General features: G+C 39.6%; 1 protein-coding gene and 1 non-coding gene across 3 annotated transcripts in view; both read left to right on the forward strand.

The window, feature by feature from the left end:
- The window catches only part of DERA (deoxyribose-phosphate aldolase), a 363,055-nt gene that overhangs the window by 41,321 nt on the left and 307,367 nt on the right, over positions 1-14,367 (forward strand). For both annotated transcript variants that reach the window (XR_007470387.1, XM_012537210.3), the window contains exons 2-5: positions 1,884-1,981; positions 3,106-3,253; positions 6,763-6,858; positions 9,055-9,189. Coding sequence is in view for 1 of the 2 variants with exons in the window: in XM_012537210.3 (XP_012392664.1) it covers positions 1,884-1,981; positions 3,106-3,253; positions 6,763-6,858; positions 9,055-9,189 (477 nt within the window). In the remaining variant the exon portion in view is untranslated. The remainder of the gene's footprint in view (positions 1-1,883; positions 1,982-3,105; positions 3,254-6,762; positions 6,859-9,054; positions 9,190-14,367) is intronic.
- LOC117197171 (U6 spliceosomal RNA) lies at positions 5,138-5,241 on the forward strand. Its single transcript, XR_004477695.1, has one exon. It is a non-coding gene; the product is annotated as a U6 spliceosomal RNA (small nuclear RNA).

The following is a 14,367-nucleotide window of genomic DNA, read 5'->3' on the forward strand; positions in this document are numbered from 1 at the left end:
ACCGTTAATATTGATAAGAAGAATTGAATGAAAATGAGAGAATGTCTTTTGTAGAAACTGGTTTTCTTGGTGGTCTTATCTTTGAGGTGGATGCAAATAGTTTATTACTATTATGATATGTGTTATTACGTAGTACAGTATGCATTCAGCAGTTTTCTCCATCACGTTATAAAGAATTGTGTAATTGTGACATGGTTCATAATGAATCACCTTTCCCACAGCAGTTTTTTTTTTTTTCTTTTTAAAAATAAATTATTTATTTATTTTTGGCTGCATTGGGTCTTCGCTGCGGTGCGCGGGCTTCTCATTGCAGTGGCTTCTCTTGTTGCGGAGCACGGGCTCTAGGCAGGCGGTCTTCAGTAGCTGTGGCTCACAGGCTCTAGAGCGTGGGCTCAGTAGTTGTGGCGCAGGGCTTAGTTGCTCTGCGACATGTGGGATCTTCCTGGACCAGGGCGCGAACCCGTGTCCCCTGCATTGGCAGGCGGATTCTTAATCACTGTGCCACCAGGGAAGCCCCCCACAGCAGTCTTTTAAGGCTCTTTTAAGATGATTCTTCAGGAACGTGAGGTTGCTAGAGAGATACAGAAATGAGTTTAGTTATAGAAGATAAATGGGTGTGTGTCCAGTTTACTATGAGGAGGGCACTTTTGTTATAGAGTGTCTGTGGGTGAAGTTGAAATGCACATGCACCAGACACTATGTTTGGTGTTAGACACGCAAAGACGGATACGATCATGGCTCACATTGTCATAAGTACAAGAGACAATTTTACGACTTCTTGATGAAATACAAGCTCTGTAGTAGAGGTCTACCCAAATGTTAGTTCTAGCTCTGTAGTAGAGGTCTATCCAAATGTTAGTTCTATCTGGGGAGCAAGCAGTGGTTTCACAAAAGCTAACCTTTAGGCTGGGTTTAAAATAGAAATTACAGTCAACCAGAAGAGGATGGAGGGTGGAATACAGGTAGGAGAGAGCATTTCAAAACAGGAGAAAAGAGATGTTTCCCAGAATTTAGAACAGCTTGTTTTTTCTTTTCCCTCTTCTGACTTTTGTTATGTCAGTGCATTAATTTCTTTTTTTTAAAAAAATAAATTTATTTATTTTTGGCTGAGTTGGGTCTGTTGTTGTGCGCGGGCTTTCTCTAGTTGCAGCGAGCGGGGACTACTCTTCGTTGCTGTGTTCGGGCTTTTCATTACGGTGGCTACTCTTGTTGTGGAGCACGGGCTCCAGGCGCGCGGGCTTCAGTAGCTGTGGCTCACGGGCTCTAGAGCGCAGGCTCAGTAGTTGTGGCGCATGGGCTTAGTTGCTCCGCGGCATGTGGGATCTTCCCGGACCAGGGTTCAAACCCATGTCCCCTGCCTTGGCAGGTGGATTCTTAACCACTGCGCCACCAGGGAAGCCCCAGTGCACTAATTTCTAATACACTTTGAAAAATTCTCCTTTGAGGAAAGAATGGGCTGTATCCTATCAGCATCTAGTAGTTATTAATTTTATCAGCAAGGATTCCTTTAACCCCCAATATTAATTCACCTATGTGTTTATTAACCATTCATTCTCCTGGACTGGACACTCACAAATAAGTCTCTGCTGGCAGAAGTGAGGCCCGTGGCATGAGTAGCACATTTTCCTCCGTTGTTAGACATATGTGTGTAATGAATCAGTACAGGTTCTCCTAGTTCCAAATGTACTTGATTTTACACGAAGTAGGCCTTTTCATGGCTGGGCTTCCTTCAACGAGGTTATTTATTTGTAGTTCAGCAAAAAAGAAATATAAGGCTTAAAAGAGCTTTGCTACTTAGTGATAAATCTGTCCTTTCAAGGACCATGTAAAAGCAGGTGAATATGTTTAATAAAACTTTTAAAGTGTTCTTCTTTTGCCTTTAGACCTTAGCTGGATCTCCAAAATACAAGTGAATCAGCCGGCAGTTCTGAGGCGTGCAGAACAAATCCAGGCCCGCAGACCCGTGAAAAAGGAGTGGCAAGTAAGGGTCCTTCTTGAGAATTCTCTCCCTGTCGTTTACAGCCCTGGTCTCTTCCCTCAAGGCCACGAGATTGAATTTTGCTCAAGATGCATCTAAACTTAAAAGATTGCAGCTGTCCATGACTTATTTTAATAATTCATATATGATGATGATGGGTTGGAGAAAGATAACACATTTATCCAAACAAGTTAAAAATCTTATCACTCTTGAGTGGCAAAGCCACAAATGAATTTGAGTCATCTTTATTCATGAGTGAATTAAATGGCGTATTTTGTCAATGTATTTATTCAGTTTCTTAGACATACCTTCTTTGGTTGGCTTCTATTTTAATTTTAAAACCGTAACACCTAAACCTGGTGTGTCTGCTGTTGAGGCCCTGAGGTATGAGTTGACCTTCTTTGACCATCATGTTTACCATACTAATTAATTTTCCTAAATTTTTCAAAATTCGAAAAATGATGTTTCATAAAGTACTTGTGGTCAGCATATTCTTCAGTGTGTACCAACGAAAGATGTGCTATGCATCTCAGGACTAAAAGGCATTCAGAGTTTATTTCACAAGTGATTGAATCCTTTAGGAAATCAGGTCACATTTTGCTCATCCTTAGAAATAATCTGATTGAAAAGATAAAAGGAATTCATCAGAATGAGTTGTGAAATATGAATATTGTTTAAAAATTATAATTGGATTAAATTGAAAAGAAAAACAAAAAGCAAAGAAGATGGAGACTCTTTTTACAGTGTCTCATTCCAGACCCCAGGCTGGAGGTAAAATGTACGATAGAAACTCTTGTTCCCAAGTTCTCCCCTAGCGGGTGGCCCTCTGAGGTTCCTTGTGAATGAAATGGAAAAGTCACATGTGGGGAGACTTGATCTATTAGGGATTTCAATTTGGGTTACCTATGGGAGAAAAAACATTTATAAGCTATTTTCTCCCCTTTTATTTTATTCTATGTAACCTTCATCTTGTTGGTCACTCTTGAGCATATATCAGAACATATGCCTTAGAACAGCATAGACAAGAGATTTTAGCACCCATATGTGCCTAATGGTTCTTTACTAACTAACTGGGTTGGAGATGAATTATTTTTTTAAACCTTGTTTTTAACTTTTCTTCAAACCAGGCTGCTTGGCTCCTGAAAGCTGTTACCTTTATAGATCTTACTACACTTTCAGGCGATGACACACCTTCCAACATTCAAAGACTCTGTTATAAAGCCAAGTATCCAATCCGGGAAGATCTCTTAAAAGCTTTAAATATGCACGATAAAGGTAACGTGTAGTCTGTCTGGTGTTTACCGTTTTTACAATAACAGTTACTAAATCTAAGAGGACTTAAGATTCAGCTGTTAAAATGATGGTAGCAATAAAATCCATGATAGAATTGTGTACATGGAGAAATAATTGAGATTCTTCTCTGAGAAACAGCAGAGGAAGAATCTGAGTCTCATTTTTAGGTCAGTTCTTTCCCATCATGGATTAAAGTTGCAAGTATTGAGTTTATTTTTCTTTCTAGTTCTTCAGTTTTGGAAGTTTTCTATCTAGTGACTCTCAAATACTGATTCTGATTCCCTAGCCACATATGAAAAAGCCAGTCTCATTACTTAATAATCACACCTCATACATAAAGTATTTTCTGTGAGTAAATGAAATGCTTTTGAGAATAAAATACAAATGGGATATATTGCAAGCTTGTATATTAGGTTAAATCTTTTGAAAAAAAGTTATACTCACTCTCTTCGTATACATGAAAGAAAAAACTTTCTAAAGTTGCCGTAAGTTTAGAACCTTAACATTTCAGAAATGGAGGAGATTTTAAGAGTCGATGCCCTTGTTTCTAAGTGAGGAAACTTGAGACCTGGAAGGCGAAATGATATTTCCAGGACAATGTGTGTTGTTACTCAATGGGCTTGTTTTAGGAATCAGATCTAAACCATGAAGGGATCCTTCATGGTTCCCAGGTGCCTGTCTATAATGAATGCAGCTAGAGATGCTGCATTGGCCCAATGCAGGTATTTTATCCCAAAGAGTTTGTAGATAACTTATAGACCTAAACAAACCTACAGCTTTTGAAAAGTAGTATTTTTCTTTTGAGTTGACAGTAAAACACCTACCATTTATACCACTGAAAAGCAACAGCTTTGTATGAGTCCGATGTTACTGTTTTACAGTGGCTATTTGATTTTTCAGTTGAAGACCTTATTCCTCAAAATGAGGGCTTCAGATCCAGATTTTATTATTTTCTGCAAAAGAGGGAATAGAATTAGGTAAATGTTGTTTTGCTAAACAGGTGTAACTTGTTTTATTGCACTTTGCAGATACTATGTGTTTTACAAATTGAAGGTTTGTGGCAGCCCTGCGTTGAGCAAGTTTATCGGCGCTGTTTTTCCAACTGCATTTGCTCACTTCATGTCTCTGTCACATTTTGATAATTCTTGCAGTGTTTCAGACTCTTTTTTTTTTTTTTTTTTTTTTTTTTTTGCGGTACGCGGGCCTCTCACTGTTGTGGCCTCTCCCGTTGCGGAGCACAGGCTCCGGATGCGCAGGCTCAGTGGCCATGGCCCACGGGCCCAGCCGCTCCGCGGCATGTGGGATCTTCCTGGACCGGGGCACGAACCCGCGTCCCCTGCATCGGCAGGCGGACTCCCAACCACTGTGCCACCAGGGAAGCCCCTCAGACTTTTTCATCATTGTTATATTTGTTATGGTGATCTGTGATCAGTGATGTTTGATGTTATCATTGTAATTCTTTGGCATTTTTTAGCAATAAAATATTTTTGAATTAAGGTATGTACTTGTTTTAGACATAATGCTATTTCACAGTTAATAGACTACAGTATAGTATAAACGTAACTTTTATATGCACTAGGAAACCAAAAAATTCCCGTGACTCACTTTATTGCGATATTCGATTTATTGGTCTGGAACTGAACCCGCACTATCTCCAGGGTCTGCCTGTACTACCCTGTAAGGTTCACTTACATTTTTCTTCATCTGCTGTCCTGTTTGAACGCTGTAAAAACCTGGATTTTATTATCTGCATGGAATAAAACAGTTTCATTGGATCAAGGCCACCAAGTTTACTGTTTAGGAATTTTTTTACAAATGGCACTATGTTAACCTCCAAGAACAATGTATCAAAAGTATTTTATTCCAGTGCTTGCTTTGGCAGCACATATACTAAAATTGGAACGATACAGAGATTAGGATGGCCCCTGTGCAAGGATGACACGCCAATTCGTGAAGCGTTGCATATTTTTTTTAAAAAAAGAGTTGAACATAGAACATGGCACCATAAAACTCCTAGAAGAGAGCATAGGCAAAATATTTTCTGACATAAATTGTACCAATGTTTTCTTAGGGCAGTCTCCCAAGGCAATAGAAATAAAAACAAAAATAGACAAATGGGACCTGATCAAACTTGCAGGCTTTTGCACAGCAAAAGAAACCATAGAAACAAAAACTACAACAACAACAAAAACAAAAACAAAAAGACAAGCTATGGAATGAGAGAAAATATTTGCAAATGATGCAACAGACAAGGGCTTAATCTCCAAGATATACAAACAGCTCATATAACTCAACAACAGAAAAACAAACAACCCAATTGAAAAATGGGCAGAAGACCTTAATAGACATTTCTCCAAAGAAGACATACAGGTGGCCAGTAGGCACATGAAAAGATGCACACCATCACTAATTATTAGAGAAATGCAAGTCAGAACTACAATGAGGTTATCACCTCACACCAGTCAGAATGGCCTTCTTCAAAAAGTCTACACATAACAAATGCTAGAGAGAGTGTGGAGAAAAGGGAACACTCCTACACTGTTGGTGGGAATGTAAGTTGGTGCAGCCACTATGGAAAACAGTGTGGAGGTTCCTCAGAAAACTAAAAATAGAATTACTGTATGATCCAGCAATCCCACTCCTGGGCGTATACCCAGACAAAACTATAATTCAAAAAGGTTCATGCATCCCTATGTTCATAGCATCACTATTTACAATAACCAAAACATGGAAACAACCAAAATGTCCATTGACAGATGAATGGATAAAGAAGATGTGGTACATATATACAATGGAACACTACTCAGCCATAAAAAAGAACAAAATAATGCCATTTGCAGCAACATGGATGCAACTAGAGATTATCATTCTAAGTTAGAAAGACAAATATTACGTGACATCACTTATGTGTGGAATCTAAAATACGGCACAGATGAACCTATCTACGAGACAGAAACAGACTCACAGACATAGAGCACAGACTTGTGGTTGCCAAGGGGGAGGGGATGGGGGAGGGAAGGATTGGGAGTTTGGGATTAACAGATGTAAACTATTATATATAAGATGGAGAAACAACAAGGTCCTACTTTATAACACAGGGAACTATATTTAATATCCTGTGATAAACCATAATGGAAAAGAATATTAAAAAAAAGAATGTCTAGATGTGTATAACTGAGTCACTTTGCTGTGCCGCAGAGATGGGCACAACGTTGTAAGTCAACTATACTTCAATTAAAAAATATAATAAAATTAAAAAAATATATATATTTTATTCCGTTACGGTGATGATGAGAAAATGATCCACGTTGTCAAGAGCCAGAAGGGAATGTGGAAAGTAAAAACCTTTTAATTTGTTGCAGCATCGTAGGGGAATTATTTTTTCTCTCATTTTGATTTCTGCCAGTGTTGAAGTATAAATAATATTTAAAAGCATATTGTGTGACTTGAACTTCACATAAACTAGGCTGTTATGATTTCTTTCTTCATAGGCATTACTACAGCTGCCGTTTGTGTTTATCCTGCCCAGGTATGTGATGCAGTAAAAGCACTAAAGGCTGCAGGCTGTGATATCCCAGTGGCATCAGGTAAAATTTGTGGCTTCTGTTGTCGTTTAATCAACATGCTTCCCGTTCTTCAACTCAGACACTTCGGGGTAGTATCTCTGTAGTTTTATTCTATGATTTTAATTAGTTTTATATATTTAATTGGTTGTATTTATCTATTATTTTCATATTTATTCATTGCCTGTTGAGTAGCAGACATTATATGTATTAATTCCTAAAAATATAGAACTGTATCTCTGTCCTTAAAGGAAACTTATCTGTTTAGGAGGAGTAGTCAAGTTTAAAAAAATACTGTAACACAGGACATGTACTATTATTTATATGTAAAATATAACAATAAAGATATGCAGAAGGTACAGTTGTAACCCCGAGTGGGTAGTGATTTATTCTGCAGAGGTTGACGACACTCAGTGGGTAGGGGGATGCTTCACAGAGGAGATAGTAAGACCCCTGCATTGGGTCTTAAGGTTAAGGAAGAGTTTAGAGAGTTGATAAGCTAAGGAATGGCGTTTTAGACAGAGGAACTAGCACATGTGAAGGTGCAGAAGCACAGTTCAGGGAACTGAAATGGCTTTGTAATTGTAGGATCCTAAGGTAGGACAAAGGCAGAGCTTGGGAGTTGAAGCTGGAGAGGCAGATTGGGGTCAGATCCCATGGGGAAACCATACCAGGCCGTGGCATCTGGGTTTTATTTTGGTGACGGGGAAGATACCAAAAGATGTTAAGCAGAGACATACCATGATCCGCTTCATGACATAGTTAAGTTAGGGGATGGTAGTGGACAAATTATGGAGGGGTGAAATGGAGTTAGTTAGACTCATCACGGGCCACATGGGAGCTGATGAGAGCCACCCCCAAGCCTGAAAGATAAAGAAAAGAGAGTGTGTTCAAGAGTTTTTGACTTAAGATAGATGTAGGGACTTACCTGGTGGTCCGGTGCATAAGAATCTGCGCTCCCAATGCAGGGGGCCCAGGTTCGATCCCTGGTCAGGGAACTAGATCCCACATGCTGCAACACAAGGCAGCAAAGATCTGGCACAGCCAAATAAATAAATATTAAAAAGAAAAAAAAATTACTGACTTAAGATAGATGGAGTAGGAGAACGAGGCATGAGGGAGGGTAAAGTCTTACTAAAAGCTTCCCTGTATGTGTGTGTGTGTTTACATATGGATAGATACATATAAAATTAGATTCTCCTTTTAAAAAATATTAGAGGAATATCCTGGTGCTTTCAAGAAGGAAGCTAAGAAAATCATTATTTTATTAGGGATACATCAAAAGAAACAGACTATACAGTATTTATATACAACCTATTTGTGAAGATTCCCAGAGTATTTGTTAGCTAGCTACACCTTTATCACCCTTCATTTTTCATTAGCCTCAGTCAATTCAGCTTTTCCTTTATACAACGGGGAAACATGCTCTCCTCTAAGCTAACAGGCCCAAGGAATTTAATAACATCAAGGAAACATGAAAGGTTATCTTTAGACACAGGAATGGAATTAATGATTAGCATGTTAAAAATGTTAATACTTTTTCCAAAGTGTCATTGTGTGTTTATTTTCCTTTTATTTATGCGTGGCCCTGCTCTTCCCAGTTTACCCCTGCCCCAGTTTTGTGGACGAATTAGGTGCTTTTCCATCGTGCAACATCTCCCCTTTATTCTCATCTGCTTGGCTGTTCACTTTAAAATGGGCAGTGGGAGGAACCTATATTACAATTTGGTTACAACAGCTCTAAATGGGAATGAGTAAATCATGACAGTGATAGCCAACTTGGTCATGAGTAGGATCCAGAATTGACTAGTGTCCATCAAGACAGGGCTGTAGCTACTATCTTTTGACTTTCACTTTGACGATGACATATCTTCTTAATTGCTATTTACTTAAAGCACCCCCATGAGCATCTCTGTAGCAACTTAATTTCAGGTCTTCCAAAGGATATAATACTAATATTTATCCTAACGTCAGTACTATATAAAATTGCACTCAGTTTCTTTACACTTCACTTTGCAAGGTAGGCATGAAGTTCTGAAGTGTCATTCATGCTTTGGTCTAAATGCTAATTTTTTTGGTCTGAAATTCTTTGTTGAGATACTGACCAATTGAAATTTGTCTCCCTCCCTCCCTCTCTCCCTCCTTCCCTCTCTCCCTCCCTCCCTCCCTCCCTCACTACCTTCCTTCCTTTCTTTTTTTGTTTTCTTCTTTCTCTACTAGTGGCCACTGGCTTTCCAGCTGGGCAGACTCATTTAAAAACACGATTAGAAGAGATCAGATTGGCTGTGGAAGATGGAGCTTCAGAAATTGACGTGGTAATTAACAGAACCTTGGTGCTCACAGGCCAGTGGGAAGGTAAGTGCACACACATCCTTACCCAAGAGGGAGATTTGGTTCTTCCCTGGTCAGTCAGATGGCAAGGATCTGATAAGAGGCAGCATGGCGTGGAAGTCACTGTTCTAGATTACAAGTCCCTAGATCAGAGGGTGAATTGAGGAGAAAACTCGACCAAGATTGCTCATCCTGCCCACCTGCATGAACTTTTTAGATCCCTTTAGGTGATTAGTTATTTCCATGCAGTGGATTATTAACTTTTATTCTATTCTCTACTGTTTTGCTACTCAATACAAAAATCACTCCAGGCAAGTCTTTTATGCAGAGTTTATTTTAATATGATGGAGGAAGCTTCCCTTTTTTATGTTAATCTTTGTGGGTTTGGAGGATGTGGGATTATTAATTAGTCTGCTAAGTCTGTTTTTACTCCTGTTCTTGAACGTAGCTCCTCTGGGTATTATTACGTATTCACCTTCGAGATTCATGATTTACCATCATGTCAATTATAATAGGGCATTTCCCATTCCAGTAACAAGCTATTATTTTTTTGATGGAATTGATTTTACCTCTGCCTTAAATGCATTTTGTATACTTAGAGATTGTTGATAGCTAAAATAAGTACAATTCTGTATTTCAGAAAAATCATTGTAACAAGTAGTTTAAGTAAAAATTTTTAACACAGTCACAGGATTAAGCCAGAATAACGTGTTGTCTCTTTAGATATGTGAATATCAAGTAATTGGCGTATTTTATTCTAATTACAAAGGTTATACCTTCTCACTGTTAAAAACAAAAGTTCTGACCAGTAATAAAGAAGTGGCTGTTCTACATAATCTCATCCTCTACAAATAACCCTTGATAACACTGCAGTGCACAGCTCTGCAAACTTTTTTCTCTTCATATACACACGTGCAACTCCCATCCTTCTGTTAAGTTTAAAATCAAAATTTTTAAAAAGTGAAAAAATTAAAATTAAAAATAGGACTATATTTAATGTATTTTTTCTTAACCTACCTATCGGTCTTGCCAATATCTCATAGATATCTGTGACTCTATCCATCAATCCATCTATCTCATCTTCTGTCAATTATAATTCCATTGTTTATCCATTAAGAATTGCTTTTGGTTATAGAGCAACAAAGATTCAGTCAGTGGTTTAAATGCTCAAGGATTTACTCTCTCACATGAAGTTGGGAAGTAGGTGTTTCAGGGGTGTTGTGAAATACAAAGTTCTTGGAGACCTGGACTACTTTTATCTTCCACTTCCAAAGAGTGTGGCTTCTGTCCTCATACTCAAGGACAGTCCATTGTCTGTGATGGCTTTTGAAGCTCCAGCTTTTACATTCATCTCCCGGACAACAGGAAATAGGGGCTTGTCCTGTCCCCAAATCTCACACACCATCTTTGCTTACATCTCATTGGCCCTAAGTGAGTTCCATGGCCAGGCTTGGCTGCAAGTGAAGCTGGAAAAGGTAGTCTTTTGGCCTGGAATATTAGCTACACTCCCATACATTCTTTTTTTTTTTTAATTTATTTATTTTTGGCTGCTCTGGGTCTTTGTTGCTGCATGTGGGCTTTCTAGTTGCTGCAAGCGGGGGCTACTCTTCATTGTGGTGTGCGAGCTTCTCACTGTGATGGCTTCTCTTGTTGCAGAGCACGGGCTCTAGGTGAGCGGGTTTCAGTAGTTGTGGCACACGGGCTCAGTAGTTGTGGCTCGTGGGCTCTATAGCGCAGGTTCACTAGTTGTGGCACGTGGGCTTAGTTGCTCTGCAGCATGTGGGATCTTCCCGGACCAGGGCTCAAACCCGTGTCCCTTGCATTGGCAGGCAGATTCTCGACCACTGTGCCTCCAGGGAAGTCCCCCCATACATTCTTAATATGTTAGATGGTACACATTTCTGTGCCTTAATGGAAAGGAGTTGTTAGGGAAAGAGAGTGGGCTGCGTGAGCCAAACAGGATGTGATCGTAAAAAGCCTCACAGCAAAGGTTGAGGCAAAACAACAATAACAACAGTGTTTAAATAAAAAGATTTATGAAGTCAAAAGGCACAGCTGTCTGTTCAGCTATGAGGCCGGTCATCTCAGAGATTCCAGTAGCCCATGGGAGCATCCCTGTATTCAAGGAGAATCCAGTCACACAGCAGTTCTGAAGGATCTAGGAAAACAAATGTCAGGCCATGCCCATTGCCTGATACTCCCATCTGTACTTACCAACATCTTTTAAGCCTTGCCAGGTTTAAATTCTTGACAGTTCACAAATATCTTTTCGTGCTTTTGATTTTTGATCCTTTTCTTATAGTTCATGTGTGCTTTGGGCAGTTGCAATCATTCTTAAATGGCTTATTTTAAGTAGATGTCCCTTGTCCCTGTATATTAATTCTGCTTGTCTGTTCCTTGTCATAGATTTCAGTTAAGATTTAAGGCCTAGAGTAAGAAAAAAATGAGTCAGCATAATAACTTAAAACAAATCTAGAAATAAACTCTGTGTCATTTAGTTGGATAAAAAACTGTATGTCCTTTATCTTTTATTAAGTAGTTACAGATATAGAAGTATAGTTTATATTATAACTTGTGCTCTTGTCTCTAGAATACTACTAATTGGAAAATAAAATACAATAGGAGATGAGATTTGATATAATTGCCTTTCCCTTAATGAACTAGAAATGGTTGTTTTTAAGAACTGATAATTTCCCAATAACAAACATTCATGCAAAATATAATAACACATCTTTGTCCCAGACCATACTTTTCTGTTAACTCTTTTTATGGTGTTAATAACCTCTTGACCCAAAACAAATTGAAAAGGAACATTTAATACTAGAAATTTAATTCTAACTAGAGAACTGCAAATGTCTTAGGCCTTTTTTCACTGCAGTATTTTATCTTAATTTCAGTTCTCAATTTGATTACGTATTGTATTTTTCGGTGTCATGTTTTAATATTAGCTCTTTACTAAAATATGAGCCTAACATTGATTTCTTGGAATTTGCTGATGGAAGTGTCTGTGAGGCTGTTGCACCTTCTAATCCAGGCTCCTCTTCTCTGTGCACTGAGGTGTGTAGGACACTGGTTAAAGCACAAAAGAAAGAATCTTGTTTTCTAAACCTGGCCATTCAGAGTGTATCTTGTGACCCTTGTGTATGGTCACAAGGGTCCACAGTTTAGGGTGTGAACTCAAAGGGGAGACTGGAGAGGGCTCGTATTCCTCTTCTTGGATTCCCCTTGACGACCATTTAAAATCTACTCCCTCAAACTTCTAACTTTTCCACCCACCTTGAGGCTCCTTAAGTACTGGCAGACAACCTACCTGCTGCTTCTCGGGAAAGGTAGAATCTGTTACGCAGGAACTTCTCGGTGTCCTTGCATCAAATCTACTCCCCTTGCTGCTCCTCTTCTCCTTCCTCCTGAATCCAGTCCCTGGGCCGTGCTGTGGCTCCCACCTCCTCCCAAAGTTTCACAGCCTTGGGCCTTTTTTTTTTTTTTTTTGCGGTACGCGGGCCTCTCACTGTTGCGGCCTCTCCCGTTGCGGAGCACAGGCTCCGGACGCGCAGGCTCAGCGGCCATGGCTCACGGGCCCAGCCGCTCCGCGGCTTCGTTGTGGTGCGCGGGCTTCTCATTGTGGTGGCTTCTCTTGTTGCGGAGCACGGGCTCTAGGCACGCGGGCTCAGTAGCCGCGGCTCGCCAGCTCTAGAGTGCAGGCTCAGTAGTTGTGGTGCACGGGCTTAGTTACTCTGCGGTACGTGGGATCTTCCCGGTCCAGGGCTCGAACTCACGTCCCCTGCATTGGCAGGCGGATTCTTAACCACTGCGCCACCAGGGAAGTCCCTATCCAAACATTCTTATCCAGTAAAAAAAAAAAAAAAAAAAAAAAAAAAGCCTACATGTCACCATTCCTCCTCATCCCCAGCTGAGTCTCCCTTTCCATTCTCCCCTTTGTGGCTGAAATTCTTAAAAGAGCCGTATGTACTTGTTTCTCTTGAATCTGTTCTTTCCAAGATAACAATGCCCTGTTATTTTGCTATGCCCGGGAGATACTCTTAAGTCATTTAGCTTTGTCCTGCAGCAGCAGCTGACACAATGGACTGTTTCCTCCTGGAAATACTCTCTTGTCATGGCTTCGGTGACCCTGCTTTCTTCAGGTTTTCCTCCGTGTTTCTGAATACTGCTGCGTCTTGTTTGCAAGCTCCTCCGCTTCTTCTGTCATCACTCAAGTTCTGTCCCAGCAAACTCTCAAACTTCTCAGACTCTGCACACTCTCCCTTGGAAACCTCCTATCCTCACTGATTTCGGCTGTTCCCTGTGCTGAGGACCAAACCTCCAGAGCACGGAACCCGCATCTGTCTGACTCTGGAATCCGTGTTCCATTTCCCCACCAAAATGATTCCCCATGAAACGATGCTTTTCATCGATTAGTTTCACATAAGCAGACATTCAAATTCAGTGAATCTTGACCAAAGCAGAGTTTTAGTCATTTTAGAAAGAAGTTCATTAAAAAATATTTACATTTCCCCGACTTTATTTACACTTTCTATTAAATACAGTTTTTTCTAGATCATTCAGAACTATTGTATCAGTGATTATAGGCACCTCATTTTATTTCACTTCTGTCTGTTGCACGCCACAGATTTTTGCAAATTGAAGGTTCGGGGTAACCTTGTGTCAAGCAAGTCTGTAGGCACCGTTTTTCCAACAGCATTTGTTCACTTCATGTCTCTGTCACATTTTGCAAATGCTCAAATTTCAAACTTTTCCATTATTATTATTATATTTATTATGGTGATCTGTGATCAGTGATCTTTGATGTTACCATTACAAAAAGATTATGACTTGCTGAAGGCTCAGATGGTGGCTAGCATTTCTTAGCAATAAAATATTTTTTAATTAAGGTATGTACATTGTTCTTTTAGACATAATGCTATTGCACATTTAATACATTAAACTATAGTGTAAGCATAACATTTTTATTTTTGCATAACTTTTATATGCACTGGGAAACTGAAAAATTCATGTGACTAGCTTTATTCTGATATTTGGTTTATTGGGGTGGTTTGGAACTGAACCCGCAGTATCTCTTGAGGTTTGCCTGTATATTATCCTGGAATACAGTGACGTTCTTAGGGGCTACTGAAGTCTCCAAGGTGACTTGCCCCATAGCTAATGGTCCAGACTGCTGTGCTTTTTTTTGGATTTTGTATCTTT

The sequence above is a fragment of the Orcinus orca genome, chromosome 11 (genome assembly GCF_937001465.1).
Source record: "Orcinus orca chromosome 11, mOrcOrc1.1, whole genome shotgun sequence".
Lineage (NCBI taxonomy): Eukaryota > Metazoa > Chordata > Mammalia > Artiodactyla > Delphinidae > Orcinus > Orcinus orca.